Source organism: Pteropus alecto, unplaced genomic scaffold (genome assembly GCF_000325575.1).
Source record: "Pteropus alecto unplaced genomic scaffold, ASM32557v1 scaffold195, whole genome shotgun sequence".
Classification (NCBI taxonomy): domain Eukaryota; kingdom Metazoa; phylum Chordata; class Mammalia; order Chiroptera; family Pteropodidae; genus Pteropus; species Pteropus alecto.
Window position 1 is genome coordinate 8,486,044 of NW_006438073.1, and position 18,738 is coordinate 8,504,781.

The 18,738-nt window shown below is 42.9% G+C and overlaps 1 protein-coding gene and 1 non-coding gene across 2 annotated transcripts in view; one reads left to right on the forward strand and one right to left on the reverse strand.

Annotated features, from left to right (window-relative positions):
* PDE10A (phosphodiesterase 10A) overlaps positions 1-18,738 on the reverse strand; it is a 178,251-nt gene that overhangs the window by 93,577 nt on the left and 65,936 nt on the right. The window contains exon 2 of the mRNA XM_015591915.2: positions 850-978. Coding sequence (XP_015447401.2) covers positions 850-978 — 129 coding nt within the window. The remainder of the gene's footprint in view (positions 1-849; positions 979-18,738) is intronic.
* LOC112482366 lies at positions 5,778-5,896 on the forward strand. The gene has a single exon (XR_003047288.1). It is a non-coding gene; the product is annotated as a 5S ribosomal RNA (ribosomal RNA).

An 18,738-nucleotide genomic window follows, 5' to 3' on the forward strand; every position in this document is an offset into this window, starting at 1 on the left:
TGTTTCAATGCCAAAAGCTCTCCTTTTAAAAGGTTTACTTCCTTTTTATTATAAAAATTATGTAAGAAAATTATAGAAACTTTCAAAACTACGGTGAGGAAAATCAGCTCCAAGCAACATACTAGTAGTACACTTCTAAGTACATTTTAATAATAACAATTTTTAACTTTAAATATAGAACTTACTTGTTACACTAAATAAATGTTCAGAGAAACAGTATATATTTTTGATGTTTTTAATATAAAAAATCTTCATATCATTAAAAATCATATATAAAATTTCTACTATAAAACCATATTCACAGAAATGAGTCTGACCAAATATAAATTCATTTAAAACCAACCTTATACAATATTCAAATGCTATATATTAATATATATTCAATGTTGAAGAAAATTTGATTTCTTTCCCTTCCTTGAGCCCACATTTTTCTTCATAAATAGAACCGCTTCTTAAGTGTACAGTGTGAAGAAAAAATTTACTGCAAACTTAAAAGTTCTTTTTCTGTTTGAAGACTTCTTTTTGTAAAATGTAATAAAAATACCTATGTAATATAAAGAATACTTTATAATCAATAATAATTAAATAAAATCAAGTCTAAAATTGCATTTTTCAACACGCTGACGTCTAAATAAATTTTCAAGGCTTATTTGCCAAGATTTTTACAGTCAAGGACCTTTATTTTGTATTTATTCCCCCTCCCTGTAATTTACTTTATCTTTTTAAACAGAATAAAACTATTACGAAATTAAAATGCTAACATGTGTGTACTTTATGTTTTACTTTCTAGCTGTTTTTCGTCACTGTAAACCAGAAAAGTCTCCCGCACTCAATCGGACGCCGTCTTACCTTCTGGTTTGTTGTTTTTCCTCTTCAGCCATTTTTCTACAGTCTCTGCACTAACACTTTCAGATACAAATTCATCTAATACCTGGGGGTGAAGAGAAAGATATGCCTTCACTTTTTCATCTGTCAAACCTGTAAAAGAATTAAAAAGAATAAAATTAACTCTTATGACATCTTCATATGCATAAAAGACAGAAAAATGACGTCATGCTAAGACTGATTTAAAATGTAAATCTAAAAAGAGTATAAAGATGCGTATACATACAATGGGATATTATTCCTCCATAGAAAGGAATGACGTTCTGATACATGCTACGACGTGAAGGAACCTTGAAAACAAGTAAAATAGGCCAGACACAAAGGACGGATACATGGTTCCACTTACGCGAACCGTCTAGAGTAGGCAAAGTCACAGAGACAGAGCAGAGGAGGAGTTAGCGGGGGCTGGCGAGGGGCATGGGCGTTAGTGCTCACTGGGCGCGGTCCGCCTTTGAGCTGAGGCTTAGTTTGGACGAAGACGAAGCAGCGATTGCACACACTGAGTATAGTTAATGCCACTCAACTGTACACTCGATACGGCTAAAATGGCAAATTTTATGTTACATACGTGCTAGCACTATAAAAATATTTGAAAAGGTAAAGTTAGAACTTCAGTGATTTTACATTACAGACGTCGCATCACGAAGCGCAGCTGTTTTCCGACAGTAAATGCCAGCGTCACGGTGGAACGGGTGCCGCGTCCCAGAGCTGCGCAGTCGGGCCTTTTACAAAGTACGTATTTTTCGTGTGTAAACAGTTATCACAGATTTAAAATTCAAGGTGCACGCAACTCTAGTAATAGTACCAAACAGAAGAATATAGCACTGGTGCAACTCAGGTGCTTTAATACCTTCAGTGAAGAAATCCTTATCTTTCATTGTTTACAAACTCTTTTTCTCAGAGGCACTAAATCCAGTGATGAACGTTTACTTCAGAATAATCTTGAAATCTGTTCACTGATATTCTATGTATGTAGTTAGTTTCACCAAAATAATTTTCATGATCTAATGATAACTGTACTTTAATATACACAGGATTTTCCAAGTACTTTTGCCTGTTTTCACATCGAATATATAAAATTTTGTTTTCCAATTGGTGGTTCAAGTTGATATGCCATTTCATTGACTCCAAATCACCAACAGTGACAGTCACCGTAAATAATTCCACAGCAGAAGGGTACCATTGGGAAGGCAGCCCATTTCTTCCAGTGAATTCGGCACTTAAATGGCCAATTTTATAGACAGAGATCTGGATATGTAATTATATGGTTGTAATAGAGTTTTAAAAAAATTGAGAGCCTTGTCTATGTTCACCCTGCAAAAGGGCCCCCGTGATGTAAAATTCAATTCGAGAAATCCTGCAAGGTGCCTAAGACAGAGACTCATCACATAAGAGCGAGCCCCCCACGCCCAGAGCTGGTTCCAGTCCCCGGAGGCAAAGGGCACACGACGAAGCAAGCCGACAGGTGCAGCGCCCGTCCCGAGGACAGGCCACGCGCACGTTTTCGTTATGTTCTCCACAGCGGTACATATGTGATATCTGCTCCCTCCTTTAAATTTCCTACCATCTCTTTCGTGACACAACGCTACACAGTTTTCACCCTGACTTCCTGTTTGCTCTTCACTTCCGCCTTCTCTGCAGTAATCTGTGATGCTGATGCTGACGGCGGGACCTGAGTCAGGAGTCTCCATGCGTCTTTGATGTCCAGACCTTGGGTGTTCTCTCCCATCGCCTCAGGCTCCATCTTGACTGCAAACTCAATGCGTCATCCCCTTCCCACTTCTTCCCAAAGTGATTTTAACTCTCGTCTTTCCTTTTTCTCTTACTCTCCATTTTCTCAGAAACCCGGGCTGAAAATACAAACTCATAACTGACTCATCCCTCCTCGTCATCTCATTTTATCTTAGCACACTATTATTTATTTACACGAGTCCTATTCGCCAGGTCGCAAAACTACATATCTGAAGAATGACTTATATCTGAGATACACAAAAATGCTTAGACACAAGGAACACCACCCAATCAAAAGTGACTCAAAGATCTAAACTGACACTTCGCCAAAGACACAGATATGACAAATAAGCATATGAAAAAAATGCTCAATTTTTACTAATGAACTGAAGTTAAAATAAGAAATGAGATTCTACTACATACGTATAAGAACGGTTATTTATAATCAGAGAAACTGACAGTATCATTTGTTGGTAAGGATGAGGCATAACAAAAATTCATTCATTGCTAGTAAGAACACAAAATGGCAATCACTTTAAAAGACTTTTTGGCAATTTCTTATAAAGCTGAATACGGTCTCACCACGTGACCCAGCAGTCACGCTACCAGCTATTTACCCAACTGATATGAAGACTCGGGTCCACACACAAACCCGCATGTGAATGTATACAGCAGCTCTGTTCACAATCACCCAAGACGGCAAGAACCCAAGGAGCCCTGCAACAGGCAAAGTGGATACACAAGGTGTGCGGTGTCCACAGAATTAAACGTGATTTGGCAACAGGGAGACATGAGCTAACAAGCCGTGAAAAGACAGAGATTGCTCTTAAATACATACTGTTAAGTGCAAAAAGCTAGTCTGAAAAAAAGCCTGCATATTGTACAATCCTAATCATACACAACTTTCTGGAAAAAGTCAAAACTACACAGAGAGAGAGGAAAAGCGCAGTGGCTGCCAGGTGTCCCAGGGGAGGAAGCACAGCATCCTGCTGGTGACGAAAGTACTCTGTACCGTGTCATAACGGCAGACACGCGACCCTCGGCCTTTGTCAAAACTCACAGAACTTCACAGCACAAAAATAAACTTTAATGCGTAAAATTTTTTACTTTAGAAGGACAGAAGGCAGAATGTGAGAAAATAATCTAAATGTCTGAAACAGTCTCGCCGAAGGAGGCGGAGGACAAGGTGCTGACCTGTGTAACTTTGGAAATGAGTCTATAAGACCAACGGCAAAGGAACTGCACACAGTCGCAGGAGTCCAGTGAATGAAGGTGTTGCCCCGTGGGGGAAAGGGTCCATAATTCAGACACTGCCATTCGTGTTCACTGGAACTGAGCAGTTAAATCTGCGGATGGTGGGAATGAGGTTGCTCGGTGGCAGCGTGGGATCTCGCAGACGAGCAAGAGGAGCAGCCCAGAATGATCCAGTTTAGAAGGAACAGTAATTTGGCTGGCAACCTGAAGGGTGCATAAGGAACAGCTTCCTTCTGATGCTGAGTAATTCCTAAAGAGGCAGACAGACAGACAGACAAAAGCCACAGCTATACCTCCTACTTCAGGGTTCTGCCAGGGAACCACAGAGTCCTGATGGAAAAGATGAGACTCATTTGGTTTTAACGCATGGTAATGTGAAATACCAACAACAAAACACTGCACTGTGCATCTTTTTTTTTTCTTATCTAGTAACACTGAGCTACTTCTGTCTTCAGAGAAGTCTAGCAAGCTTCGAACTATGTAACACGTTACGATTCTACCCGTTTGCAATCCAGAGATTCAGCGTTTGCAGATGAAGAGTCTGTGAATGTGCGCGCATGCGCGCACACACACATATAAGTAAGTCTAAATCTTTTGTAAAGCCACACAGAAAAACATAATGGCTTCCCAGGAACTCAACACCTGGCTTCAACAATTAGGAACTCGTAGCCAATATCGTCGATCTGCACCCCACCATCATATAAATTTGAAGCAAATCCCAGACATCATTTCAAAACATTCATACACGTCCATATGTATCTCAAAAAGAACTATTCTAAACACAAATGATATTATCAAAGAATAATGATTCTCAGTACCGCCAAATATCCAGATGCTCAAGCTTCTTATTCTCGATTGTTTTTCATGTTGCCCCTGAACCTGGACCCCGGTGAGGTCTGCATGCTGCAGCTCTGGCATTTCTCGAAGGTTCCTTTTACCCTGTGGTTCCCCCGCCATCGCTTCCATTCTCCTCGTTGTCATTTATTATCGCAGAAAACAGATCTTTTGTCCTATGGTCTGCTACAGTCTGCATTTTCTGACTTTGTCGCTGTGGTTTTGTTTAGCATGTTCATCTGCCCCCTGCAGTTTCTGAAAACTGAACTTAAATCTGGACCCCTGCACAGAGGGAGGTTCGATTTGGGGGTAAGGAGGCAATTTTGCTAAGTGGTACTGTGTTCTGCCAGAAGCTCACGCCACCTGGCCCTCTCCCTGTCTATGACGTCAGCAGCATCAATGGTGCAGAGTTACTAATTCATTCATTAGGGCTTGAAAATGGTGGCTTCCTATTTCTATAATGCCGTCTTCGTTTACTAGGTGAAGTAATAAAAGAAACTTTATCTACTGTTTGGCTAGTTCATATGGATAAAAGGCGGGGTAGATGCTTAATCTGTTTCCCTGTATTCAGCAGTTTCCACATGACTGGTTCGGCAGTCAGTCTCCTGTGGGCGAGCCACTGAAAACATCAAAGTATTATCACGGAATTATGTATCTGAACAACCTGATCTGTCTCCTCCACTGTAACATCATCCTTACCCGCACTCGAATTGTCCCATCTTTTTGGGCAATGGGAGAAGCCTCTTCAAGATGACTCCGTCACTGTGACAAGAATCAGATGGCCTTCGGAGGATCGCTAAGGCCGGATGCTCTGGGTTTGGCCTGTACATTTTCTGCCCCAGAGCTGGAGGCAGATGATTTTCCTTAGGCTCTCTGGTCCCTTTACTGGGCAGTAGGATTTCGAGGCCTGGAATGATGGGCTCAGATTACTTACTTACATGTACCATGCCATCCACACACATACGCACACAGTATATGAGCGTTATAAACAGATAAAGGGGTTTTCTCTTTTTTGTCCTTTAGGATACCTTATCAGATAAATGAGCAAACACTGTATTTTAAAGTCACTTGATGTCTACAGCCATGCTATCCTGAACAAGCCCGATCCCATCTGATCTCGGAAGCTAAGCAGGGTCGGGCCTGGTTAGTACTTGGATGGGAGACCACCTAGGAAAACCAAGTGCTGTAGGCATAAAAAATAAAAAAATAAGGGATTGTAAGCTGACAAGGTCTTTGCAATCTGTGAGGTCAACCAAGGGTTGCCTTGCCTAAAAAGTAAATAAATAAATAAATAAATAGAAAAAATAATAAAAATAAAGTCCCTTGAAATATTCTCTCTGGCTATACATTTGGATTCACTTCAGATATATCTTTAAATGTGTCTTTATGACAAATCATTATTCTAAAAATGGGTATCCATATGTCCAATCACTTATTTCCGAAATCTTATCTTAATATTAAAAATTTAGAAAACCACTTTCAAATCAGAGGTTAAAAAATGACTGCTTTTCTCAGAGAGACATTTTTAGATTCGTCATAAGTACTAAAGGATCTATTGTTAGAAATAGGGGGCAAAAAGCTCAACTTTTCAAGTATTAATTCTACCATCTTAATTTGTGGAGAAAGACCCCAATGCGTGCGTGTCTGTCTGTATTCTTTAAAAGGAAAAAAAAAGTCAAAAACATACGGCAAGAGCCCAGCACTCTGCCCCGACTCCGCCCGTTACCTCGCGTTCTGGTTCCTGGGCCTGCCTGTTACCCAGCCCAGGCCTCCCTGATCTCAAAAGAACGCTCTCCTCCCAAAGGAGGTGTCTTATCACCAAGGCCCTTGCTCCCACCCCATCACAGAAAAAGGGGGAAAAGCCCTAAGTTCCCATTATCTCACTATAGCTAATCTCAGCTAGACTAGAAGAAATGACATATTTTAAAATTCTCAGGTACACATAACTAATAATCGTTTTTTCTGATCTAACAGTAACTGCTGCAATTCTCTAATTACCTACGTTTACTCAAGGTGTGAAGGAAAATGACTTTCAGTTTCTTAAATGCTAGTCCGACTCTAAGATAGATCATGACTTACAAAAAGAAACAAGTTTTGTGCTATTAAATACTGTGCTGTCATAACAGCTCCATAGATAACGAAGAGCCTGACGTGAGGGGCTGACGTGCACGTCACGGGAACAGTGACAGAGCTGCCGTGAGTGCTGAGCTGGGACCGCCTGGTGGACAGTCTGACCGCTTAATGTGAATGCTGTAGAGTAAGAAAGGTTAAGAATTTGAGTCGACGTCTTTGATCCTGTTTCGTTTTTTCCATGAATGAAGCCAGGCGGCAAAACCAGAACTAACATTTTTGGAAGGTGGATTACACCTCTGCTGCAGGCAGACATTTTTTGGGAAACGAGCTCCTATCACTGGATCAGGCCACCTCAGCAGGCGGTACATTCTCTTACCACTGAGGGGTTCGGGAGAGGAAAATCCGGGGGGCTTCAGAGACCTTTCCCAGTCTGAGATGTCATCACATTTTCAACTACCCAGGAGATGGGTGTATATACACAAATTTACTTAAAAATTCTTATTAGTATCCAAAGGTAGCTCCAAAATATATGTCAGAAAATTTTCTAATAGTAACACAGATGAATCATTTTAGCAACTTAATAACAAGTGTCAAGTTAAGACAAAACAAGATATCTCATGTCATAGTAAGCAGAGCTGGACTGTCGTGTTGCTTAGTGACAATCTTCCTGCTAGGTTGTCTGCGCACGTGTGTGTGTGTGTGTGTGTGTGTGTGTGTGTGTATTTTCAAATGAGCTGCATGTAACTGTACTTCCAGGTTGCATATGTTTCTATGCACAACTTTTATTTATCCCAAAACAAATGAAGGTTTAAATGAAGAATAGTAAGTCTAAAATCAGTTAAGTTTGCTTTCAAAATCCCAAAATTCAACTCCATACACCTTCTCCTCACTGGGCACTCACTTCTCTCACACCTGCGCTCCAACGACTCACCTCTGCCCCCACCAAAGGGTAAAAACCGCGAGCAGCATCCGTAATCACAGCCCGCCCTCACTGACTGCTCGGTTCACGTACGATATATCCTAGAATGGTGGCATGTATTAGCTCATTGAGCCCCAGAGCATCATGCATCTGGCACTAAGTAAACGCTCAATAGATGTGTGTTGAATAAATGAATTATAATCATCAGAGTATAAAAAAAATGAGGGCAGAGTAGTAATTGGGTTACTTTTGTTGGCCACAGAAGCCATAATTAGGCTGAAACAAAGATTTAAGTCCATGAGCTGACCTCTGAAAGCCGCTGCCTCTCGATTCTGACACTTCCTCCTGTCTGAGCTTCTTACACTTTAATGGGATTGCTACTGACTAGTGTTACTTCCCAATTTGGAATATAGTACACATTTTACATCAAATTATGAAATAAAAAAATCTGCTACATACACAATACACACACACAACGGAATATTATTCAGCCATAAAAAGAAGGAAAGTCTGCCTTTTACAACAACATGGATGGACCTTGAGGGCGTTATGCTAAGTTAAATAAGTCAGAGAAAGACAAATACTATAGGGTCTCATTTATATGCGGAATCTAAAAAAGCAAAACTCAAAAGAATCAGCGAGCAGAGCAGTGGCTGCTGGGGTGGGAAGCTGGTCTAGGGTTGACGCCAGCTGTAAGATCAGTCAGCCCAGAGGCCTACTGCACAGCACCGACTGCTATTAACAGAGCACTAAACACCTGCAAGTTAACAGGGTAGATCTTCTGAAAACTGTGGCTGGAAAAGGCTTCTGTGGACAGTCACCTCACAGGGTGATCTGATCACAAATTCCTGGCTGGGCAGGTCTTGGGGGGCAGTCCTGCCCAGGCACAGAACTGATCCTCGCCTTAAGCCATTGTTTCTTTGCATCTAGGGTCACACGCCTTGGAAATGCCTTTTGTCAGGCCCCTCTGGGGAGCACAAGGTCGTGTTAACTGTCCTGTAATCCCACTCCCACCTAGCTCTCTCCCACCCCCAGTAACCCTCCTTAAAATCTTCCTTACTTTCCCTCCTTAATTCCAAATGCAGAAAAGAAACTGCAAACTGCCATCTTCCCGAGCACCTGAGATCTAGCTTCCTCGTAATTGTTGTCATTTTGGCTCAAAACACTCATAAAAATTCTCTACAGGTCTGGATGTTCTTACATTGACAAAAGTTATCACTCCAGAAGAGGGAACTATGTGAGGGACGGAGGTGTCAACCAGCCTTATTATGGTAATCATTACTCAGTGTTTACATATATGAAATCATTAAGTTGTACATCTTAAATGTACATTTCAAGTCAATAATCTCAATAAAGCTGGGGAAATGTTTGCCTTATAATTACCCTTATCTATCTATCTCACCTAAATAATTCCCCCCGGCCCCCACCAAGTACATTCCCACTGAAACAAGATTTGTCTATGACCTAAAAAGCGGTCATTTAATGAACCCTGATTGAATACACTGCCAGGATTCTGACCTACATAATTGATTACTTATTCCACACAAATTAATAGCCTGAAAGGTGTCCCGTCTGCAGAAAAGCCACTGCTCCCAATGTTTATAATTTGCACATCAGAAGGCGCATCCCACACTGCCGTATTTCTAAACCAAAATAAAATTGCCTGCTTCCCCTTGGCTGAGAACATCAATAAAAGTTTAACTGAGAAAGCCAAATAAAAACAAAAGCTCCTCAAAGGGATAAGATAAAGGTAAAAACAAGGATTTCTACATAGAACTTCAAGAGCGAGCTTAAGCACACCAAACTGTCCCCAGTCCACGCCTCAGAAAACACTTCCCGCCAAAGTGAAGTCCAAACCGGAGGCGGGTGCGCAGGCACAGGCTGCGCAGCATGAAGGACCTAAGACTCTCAGCTCCCTAAGACCCCAAGTTTCCCGGTGGAAGACGGCATGATCCGGTCCCCCCAGTTCTGAGTCACCAGCTGCGTGCTCAGAATCAGGCTACGTTCCTTAAGAAAGTCACGTAACCATCTAAGTCTCTTGTTCTCACAAACAAAAGACCAGGCCAATGACGGTGCCTACTCCACAGGGATGTAATACATGCAGAATTATGAAGTCCGAGGGCAAATAGAAAACAATGCCCCACAGAGTGCAGACGGAGAGGTGAGCTCTAGGCAGATCTGTAAGTAAACTCAAGAGCCGTCTTGGAGGATATAGTCCACGAATCAGAAAACGGATAAAAACGGGCAAGGCAGAAGCAGCCTGGAGGTAAAGGGAGAGGAGCGATCCCAGGAAGCTCAAGGCTTTTGCTGTGAAGACAGAGGGACGGACTAAGCTCCCTTTTTGGGGTGACGGTGCTATGGTTTGAACGGTTCATGGGTTGGAATAACGGACATGGATTCAAGGCACGAGGGCTGGGTGATCGCCGACTTTGGAAAGTGGCAGGTAGAATCAACGTGTAATTAATACAGTCCATGTGGTAACATTAACCAAATGACTAAAATCAAACTGTCTCCTGAAAGTGAAAGTGGTTTCTCCAAAGCTGGACAACGGCCACTAAACACAGAGAAGCCTGATGCTAAATACATCCTGCACGTTGACGGTGACACATACAGGGAATCTGTGGGTCAACACCTCGGCTACCATAAGCCGAGCATGACCCGCACATTTAACGTAACAATAGCAAGAAAGATTTTACTCTACCACTACATACTGAGATTTTCAGTAAAGCATTTGATAAAATGTAAAAAAATAAAAATAAAAACTAAGGACAAGAAGTGTCACAGAAATGAACCTTATGGTAGCATACAATGTTTTAGGAAAGCTTTAAAACATTTTAGAAAGGAAAATATCAGTTTCATGTGATGCAATCTAATCCAGTGAAATAAAAACATAAAAATGGATAAGAGACACACAAAAAAAGAGAATGACGTAATAAATATAAGGCTGATTTTTAATTAAAACAGTTTTTAAACTGGGATTTAGATAAGACAAGCACAATACCAACTGTGATTTTTTATGGCTCTTTACTACCCTAGTGAGATATTAAGTTTTCACATTAGCATTTTCATTTATCTAAGTTTAAAAGAATTATACCCTAAAAGTGAAAAGTATACAAAAACCGCACTTGTTAGCTATTCCTATAAACCATTCCATTCTACTTGTCAAACAGAATTTTAAAAAATCAGGACATTCATATAGAAAAACCAAAGAAAATCAAATAGAAGTTTTCTCAAAATGATTGAAAGTCATACTTTTTCTTTGCTACGAAACATACCTTCTTAAAAAATTATATTACAAACTGAGCTAAAAATGGTATTTTCTTAGACTTCTATAAAAGTATATTATTTATACTTCCCTATTCAATATAGTGATTCATTTAAAAATACTATTGAAGTATTACTGTGTCAGACATTATATTGTTTTAAGATAAATCAGGGAACTCAAAAAAAAAAAAAAACAGCAGGACAGTGTCAGACTACTGGTCTATAGAACTGTGAGCTACACGTGGGCATTGCTTAAACCACTAAATTTGTGGTAATTTGTTACGCAAAAATAGAAAACAAATTTACTTTTGAAAAATGAACTATTTTTACTGTTAATCCACTTAAAGAGGAATGTAATACAGTTCTCAACTACGTGACCCATAACCAGTGCAACAAAAAGCAGAACCGCCAACAGCTGTCGAAGTATGTCACTTTGTAAATAATCAACACTATTTTATTTAATGGAGGTACAAACTCCAAAGAGCGTACCCCCACTTCGCGATCTGGAGGGACATCACCACGGCGGCTCGGCAGGAGCATGGGCATGACCGAGGGCCCAGGCCAAGTGCAGACAGGCGTCCCTGGGGGTGCAGCTGGTGAGGACGCAGTCACGGAACGCACTGCTGCGCCCTCGGCAGAGCCCGGCCAGCGCCCGCCACGTGTCCTGACGCCGCAGCAAGGACGCGACCAGGTATGCACTCCGCCCGTGACAGCACCGTACGACAACACATTCCCGCAGCGACAGCACGGAACAGACGCATTGGCAGCCTGGGCACCTGGGCACCGAGCCTGTGCACCCCGAACCACAGACGTTTATTGTTTCCTGTTCTGGAGCCTGGGAAGTCCATGGTCAAGGCTCCAGCAGGGTTTGCTCCCCGGAGAGGCTCTTCCGTCTTCACAGGAGGACAGAGAGCACCAGTCCTCTGGTGTGGAAGACGCCCATCCTGTGGGATTAGGGGCCGGCTCTCCGTCCTCTTTTAACCTTAATTACTTCCTTTCTCCGCACAGTCACGCTGGAGTCGGGGCTTCGACACAGGAATTTGGGAGACACGAGTCAGTCCACAGCAAGAGCTTCCCATTCTAAACATCTTAAATCAATTCGACTGGTGGTATAATATTCTCAAAAAAAATATTTTAAATTTACTTAAGTTTTTAAAATAGCAATGAGTGCAGATATCATAAATTTAGGTTTTAAAGGGTGTTAAATGCCTACGTGAGTGAGAATAAGTGGTTAAAGATATTAACGTCAATGGCTCACTGAGCGGGCACAGCAGCCACCTGACAGCAGCCCAAGGCAGAGAGAGTCTGTGAAGGTTAGACCCTCAGCAAGATCACCCGAATCTGCTTTTTTTAAAAAAAAGCATATGGGTTCCCTAGTGAATTATATTTAAGAGGAAAATAATACCAATCCCAGAGTCAGGAGGAAGACCTCCCACTTCCAGTTAGGAGGCGTTTTACCCTGATGCCACAGACCACTGTGCCTCATGAACGCAAGTATTAGCGACTTAAATCCAGTAATGCGTAAGAAGGAATATGCACCACTATCAAGAAGGTCTTATCTGAGGAACATAACAGCCAGAAATTCATTAACGTAATATCCCATGTTCACAGAATAAAGGACAAAAACCATATGACCATCTAAGTCAATATACAAGTAAATGACAAAATCCAACATCCGTTCATACTTTAAACTCTCAAAGTAAAAACAGGAAACTTCCTCGACCCGATAAAAGGCATCTATGAAAAGCCTACAGCGAACGTCACAGTTGTGGTGAAAAGCTGACCACTTTCCTAAGACAAGAAACCAGGCAAAATGTCTGCTCTCACCACTCCTGCTCAGCTTGGTCCTGAAGGTTCTAACCAGGATAATAATAATAATGCAAGAAAACAATGCGAGAAAGAGTAAAAGCATACAGATGGGAAAAAAAGAAATACAGCTGTCTTTATTCGCAAATACCATAATAATCCTGTAGGCAGAAAATCCTAAAAAACCTACAAAAAACTACTAGAATAAGCACGTCGACCATATTCTCAGTATTCACATCACACTGTGCAGGTATATATGAGGTCACAGGATACGAATAAATATACAAAAATCAAGACTGTCTCTAGATACTAGTAATAAATAATTTTTAAAATAAACTTGAATAGCATCAAAAAAGAATACAACATGTAGCAATAACTTTAATGAAATAAGTTTAAGCCCCATACACTGAAAACGTAAAACACTGCAAATACAAACTGAAGAACATCTAATAGAGAGATATACCATGTACATGGACGAGAAGGCTCAGGATCATTAAGACGTTATTCTTTCCAAACTGATCTAAGAAACTGATAAGCTGATCAAAAATTTACATGGAGTCCACTGAAAACGAAAGAGGAAGCGAAGATTTACGTGAGTCAGACATTCTAAAGCTGTAGTGGTATATCTTACAAATAATTGTATTGATAATCATCACTCTTAGAGTGTGCCATTCCACCTAAGACTGTCTGACCCATGCATTTCCAAAATAAAACTTCTCCAAAACTTTCTCCTCTGCGATCTCTGTCCTCTGGGTAAACCGCGACCTCCCTCAGCTCAGGCCAAGGCGCCTCCAGCCGTCCTCGACTCGTCCCTCCCTCACTGGGTCCGCTGGCTCTAGGTCTAGACTCCAACTACCCAACACCTTGCTCCCGCTGACCGGGTCCGGCCACGCCCTCGCTCACCGGCACATTTCAGTGGTTTCCTGGACCTAAACGGTGTCCCTGCTCCCCTCGTTCTATTCTTTACAGCGACAGAGAGGCCCTGTGAAGATACAAGTGAGATCGGGTCACCCCTCGGCTCAGGTGGCTTCCCATACCGTCACAGAAGCAGCCAGTCCGCCAAATGACCTCCTGGCTCTCACTTCTCTTTCCTGCCACCTTAGCCAGTCACGCCAAGAGCGTGGCCTCTGGGCTCTGCATGCGGTGTCTGCTCGGGAAGCCCTGAGCCCAGCTGTCCCAGTGGCCTACCCCAGGCACCTTCTTCAGATCTTAACCAGTCAGATGTCACTTTCTCGGCAAGGTCTTCCTGGCCACCTGTTCTGAAATTGCCAATTATCTTACTCAAAACAAACAAGCGCACAAAACGCCTCTTCTCTGCTTCCTTTCCCCTTGGGGTATACGAGCTAGCATACCAGTTTGGCTTTCTTCACTGCTTTATTCACCGGCTAGAACGGTGCCTAGCATATAATACATACCCCCCAAAACTATCTGTTGAATGAATGAACGTGTATGTCCTCTGAAAAATCCTGAAAAAGTCAATAAGCTAATTTTTATGTAAATAAGCATATGGTTCAAAATAAGACTCGGTTAACATCACACCAGTCTTTGGAATCTGAACAGAAGAAAACTCTGGAAGAGGGAGGTGACGGCAAGAGCGAAGCGTTTATCACCGTCAAAGGGGCAGGGTCACGCCTCTCCTGGCCTCACAAGTTAGTGCGTTTCTGGTGTCTCAGAAGTGAGAAGTACGCCATCTATCTTTAACTACGAACTGAAGTAACTGCAATTATTGTGAATTGTGTAAGTTAAAATTCATGTAACTTACATATTTTATTCATAACAAACTACATCTCATTTTTCTAAAAGCTAAAGAACCATGAAATCATAGAATTTCGGCAATTTTCAAGAGTTGCCAAGTTATACCCAGTATTTGCCAAATTCTGCTGGAGGAATCAGAGCATTTTTTAAGTCAGTGAATTTTTACTTCAGAAATAAATTTGACCTCCAAATAACTACTATTCCTGGGGATAAAAATGAAATCTAATAAAAGCTGACAAGTTGGTCTTTGATAATTAAATTAGAAAGATGCATTCTGAAAAGAAAAAATACTAAAAATACATCTTACATCATTGCACAGAATGATCTTTATCATCTCTCTTAAAACAGTGGTCCCCAACCTTTTTGGCATGAGGGACCGGAGGGGCTCCTCTGAGAAGCTGACGCCTGAGGATCTGAGGCGGAGCTGAGGCGGTAATGCTGGCGCTGGGGGCGGCTGCAGATACAGATGACGCTTCCCTGCTCACCCACCACTCACCTCCCGCTGTGTGTCCCAGTTCCTTACAGATCGGAGTGGGGGACCCTTGCCTTAAAACACGGTGAGAGAGAAACAGATTCACATCCCCCATGGAGAGAGAAATTGTGAGGAACTGTTTCTTCATGTAGTTTAAAAAAAAAAAAAAAAACTATGAGAATTAAAAGCTCAGTTTTTATCTTCCAGAAGGATGGTTTTTAAAAATCTAAGCGGTAACACACATCAAAGGAGTTCATCCAAGACCATGGTTTTGAAAAGATTATTTCTTTATCCTTTGCCTCCAAATCCTGACTCTCTCTGTAGTTCAACAAGTCTTTGTCCAAGTAATAAAACTTGGACCCATGTGCAAACACACGTGACGTCGCGTCCCTCTGCTCTGCGGGGTGCTTATCTATTGCGACACCTTCCCTGCTACACGGACAGAGCAAGCAGCCTGTAAGCTGTATCACTGCCGGGTCTGCAAACCCAGCAGAAAATCCAAACAAAAACTAAGAGGTCAATTTAGGATAATTAAGGCCTTTGACTTGCAATACTCAAAGAGCTTTTAAGACTTATGAATAATAAGATCTTAAGTCTCCTAAAACATTACATTGACAACTGATGAATGAAATTAGGCCAATAATCAACCAACATGAACTCATAAAATATTAATATTAACTTCAATTCTATACTTAAACCCAAAAAATCCCTCCCCCAAAGTACAAAGTTCTATGAAGCAGTAACATTAGTTTTATAAACCATGAAGTCATTTTCTTACTTTTTAGTGCCACTGTGTAGTTTCAAAATTCCAATGTCAGAAATACAAACAACTTAAACATTATAATGCAATTTAATTATATCAGATAAAAAGACTGCAATGAGAAAATCTATCACCTAATGTAATTGCATTAAAAAATAAAATAAAACAAAACCGACATGATCTCTTTGAGGCTGGTGTCAAGAAAAGCAGCTGATCTCTCAAAGCCATTCCCAAGCCTCAGAACCAAGTGACCAACTCAGTATGGCGATCAGCTTACTAGATGCGCTATGGTTGTTTATTATTTTAATAATAAAAATAATGTTTAAAATATGTTAAAAGATAGAAGCCAAATGTCCATTTGCAGGTGTAGTTTAAGAAACAGAATACCGTCTGTCATGAAATCGACGTGCCTGAAGAAAAGTAATGAATTTGACCTCCTTAAATCAACATGAAAGGTCTCAATTTTCTATTTACATTAAAACAGGAACATTCGATTAGCTCTTCTTTAAGTTAATTTTCAGATATTTTTTAAACTACGATTTAAGACAAAGATTAAAAAAAAAAAATCTAGAGAATATTAAGGAAAAATCCTAACCATTAAGAATGACATTTCTTCAAGATCACGGGGAAAAAGCAGCTGGCGTTTTAAACCCAGACCCCCAGGCTGTTCCTCGCCCCTGTCCTCGCCCTGTCTCACCCTGACTTGGGAGTCTCCCTGGCCAACTGCTCCCTGCTCAGCCCATGCTGTGCAGCCCGTGTCCGTGACCTAAGTCACCTGAGGACAAGGGTTTGTCACAGTCACATCCTTGGATTCCCAGCACCTGCATGGCACACAGTAAAGTTTAAGTCACAGGTTCTCAGCTGGGGGTGATTTTGTACCCAAGAGGACATGTGATGATGTCTGAAAGCCTTGGGGCGGGGGGCGGGGGGTAGGGTGGCGGTGGACACTGGCATCTGGGAATGCTGCTAACTAAACCCCCTGCACTGCAAGGACCGGCCCCACAACAAAAACCGCCCGGGCAGAGCGCCAGCAGCGTGCGGCTGAGAAATCCTGGTTTTATTGTTTGCTGAATCTATGCTATAGCTTTTCCACATGTGGAGGTTTTAGAGGAACATAAACAAATAAGAAAGCGGAGGAGGGAGGGGTAGAAAGAGAGAGAGAGGCACAAGGGACAGCAAAACAGGGGGAGGGAGGGAGGAGGGAACGAGAACTGACATCAGATTTCACAAGAGCAGCCCGGGCACCCGGGCAGAACAAGCTGCAGCTGGACATGGTAAGTCTGACTGAGACGTCCTGGCATCCACCCGTACTGAGGACCTTAGTGACCACCTCACACGAAATGCCCATCTCCAATGAAATTACGGCACTTAAAACCCACTGAGGGTGTTACAGATGAACTGCACCCCCCAAACCCATCTATCCAGGTCCGAACTCCCAGTACGCCAGAATGTGGCCTCATTTGAACATCGGGTCGAGGCGGACGGAGTGAGCGGAGACCGCGTGCTCCGGGCGTTGAGCCCTGATCCGCTGTGACTGGCGTCCTTATTCAGAGAATGCCCGAGGACAGACACACGGGGAGACGACCAGGTGAATGTGGAGACAGAGGTCAGGGTGACAGGGTGTGTCATAAGCCGAGGAGGATGAAACATGGAAAAAGGGGAGGGGTTGTACGGAATGTCGCCTCAGGGGGACCTGGTCATAAATTCCTAGCTGGGCCGGTCAGGCTGGCAGTTGGCCCCAGGCCTGTCACTTATCTTTGCCTTAAGCGAGCCTCCCCCCACCCTCGCCCGCCATTGTTTCTGTGCACCCAGTTCGGCACCTTTGAAAGGCCTCTTGTCAGACCGCTCAGGACACCCCTCGGGGGAGCAGGGGATCTTGTTACCTGTCCTGTGACCCCTCTCCCACCTCCTGTAATCTTCCTCCATGTAATCTCCCCTACGCTCCCTCCCTAATTCCACATGCAGAAAACAAACCCAACCTGCCATTCCAGAAGGATCTATCTCAGTCTGTTGAGATGTGGCTTCAGGCATGTCCTCCCTCTGAGTCAAATAAATTTTTATAAAAATTCTCTACAGGTTTAGATGTTATTCCCTTGTCAAAAGGTGCCAGCAAACCATCAGAGGCTAGGACAGAGGGGGTGACAGACTCTCCCTCCCAGCCCTCAGGAGGGACCGACCCAGACCCCTTGATTTCACACTTCCGGCCTCCAGGACTGCCTGGCTTCAAGCATGTCCTCCCTCTGAGTCAAATAAATTTTTATACAAATTCTCTACAGGTTTAGATGTTATTCCCTTGTCAAAAGGTGCCAGCAAACCATCAGAGGCTAGGACAGAGGGGGTGACAGACTCTCCCTCCCAGCCCTCAGGAGGGACCGACCCAGACCCCTTGATTTCACACTTCCGGCCTCCAGGACTGCGAGCTAAATTTCTGTTGTGTCAGCTGCACAGCCTGAAGTACTGCGCATGGCGGCCCCAGGACACCAAGACGGGGGCCATGTCCAAGGCCGGGCCTCCGAGACCCCCGCCAGCGCCACGGGGTGCCGAGGTTTCACTTGACTGTCCCGCCGGCCGCTGCCTCCGCCGGGGAAGGGCGCCCTTGAGTCTCGCCCTGCGCTTGTACTGCTGGTGCCGAGCTAATTATTTCAACGTTCTTGATGATTTTTCTAACACACAGACATGAAATGCCCTCGCTCGGACTGTGTCGGCATTTACTAGGTTTTCTTGAGAACGTTTTCTACCTTCGGTATTATTTATAATTTCATGAGAAAGGAAAAGGTCACGGAGAAGAGGTCTGGAACGAGCGGCGCGGAGCGGCGTTCCCAGAGCCCGTGCCCAACACCGAGCGCAGCTTCTCAGCCCGGGTCTGTGAGCCCCGAATGGGTGCGCTCCCCGGCACCCCAGAAACTCTGAGAAACTCCCTAGAAGCTGGAATTCTGCATTCTTGAGCATGTGTACATTTTCCTGGGGAAGAGTCAACATGTTTTC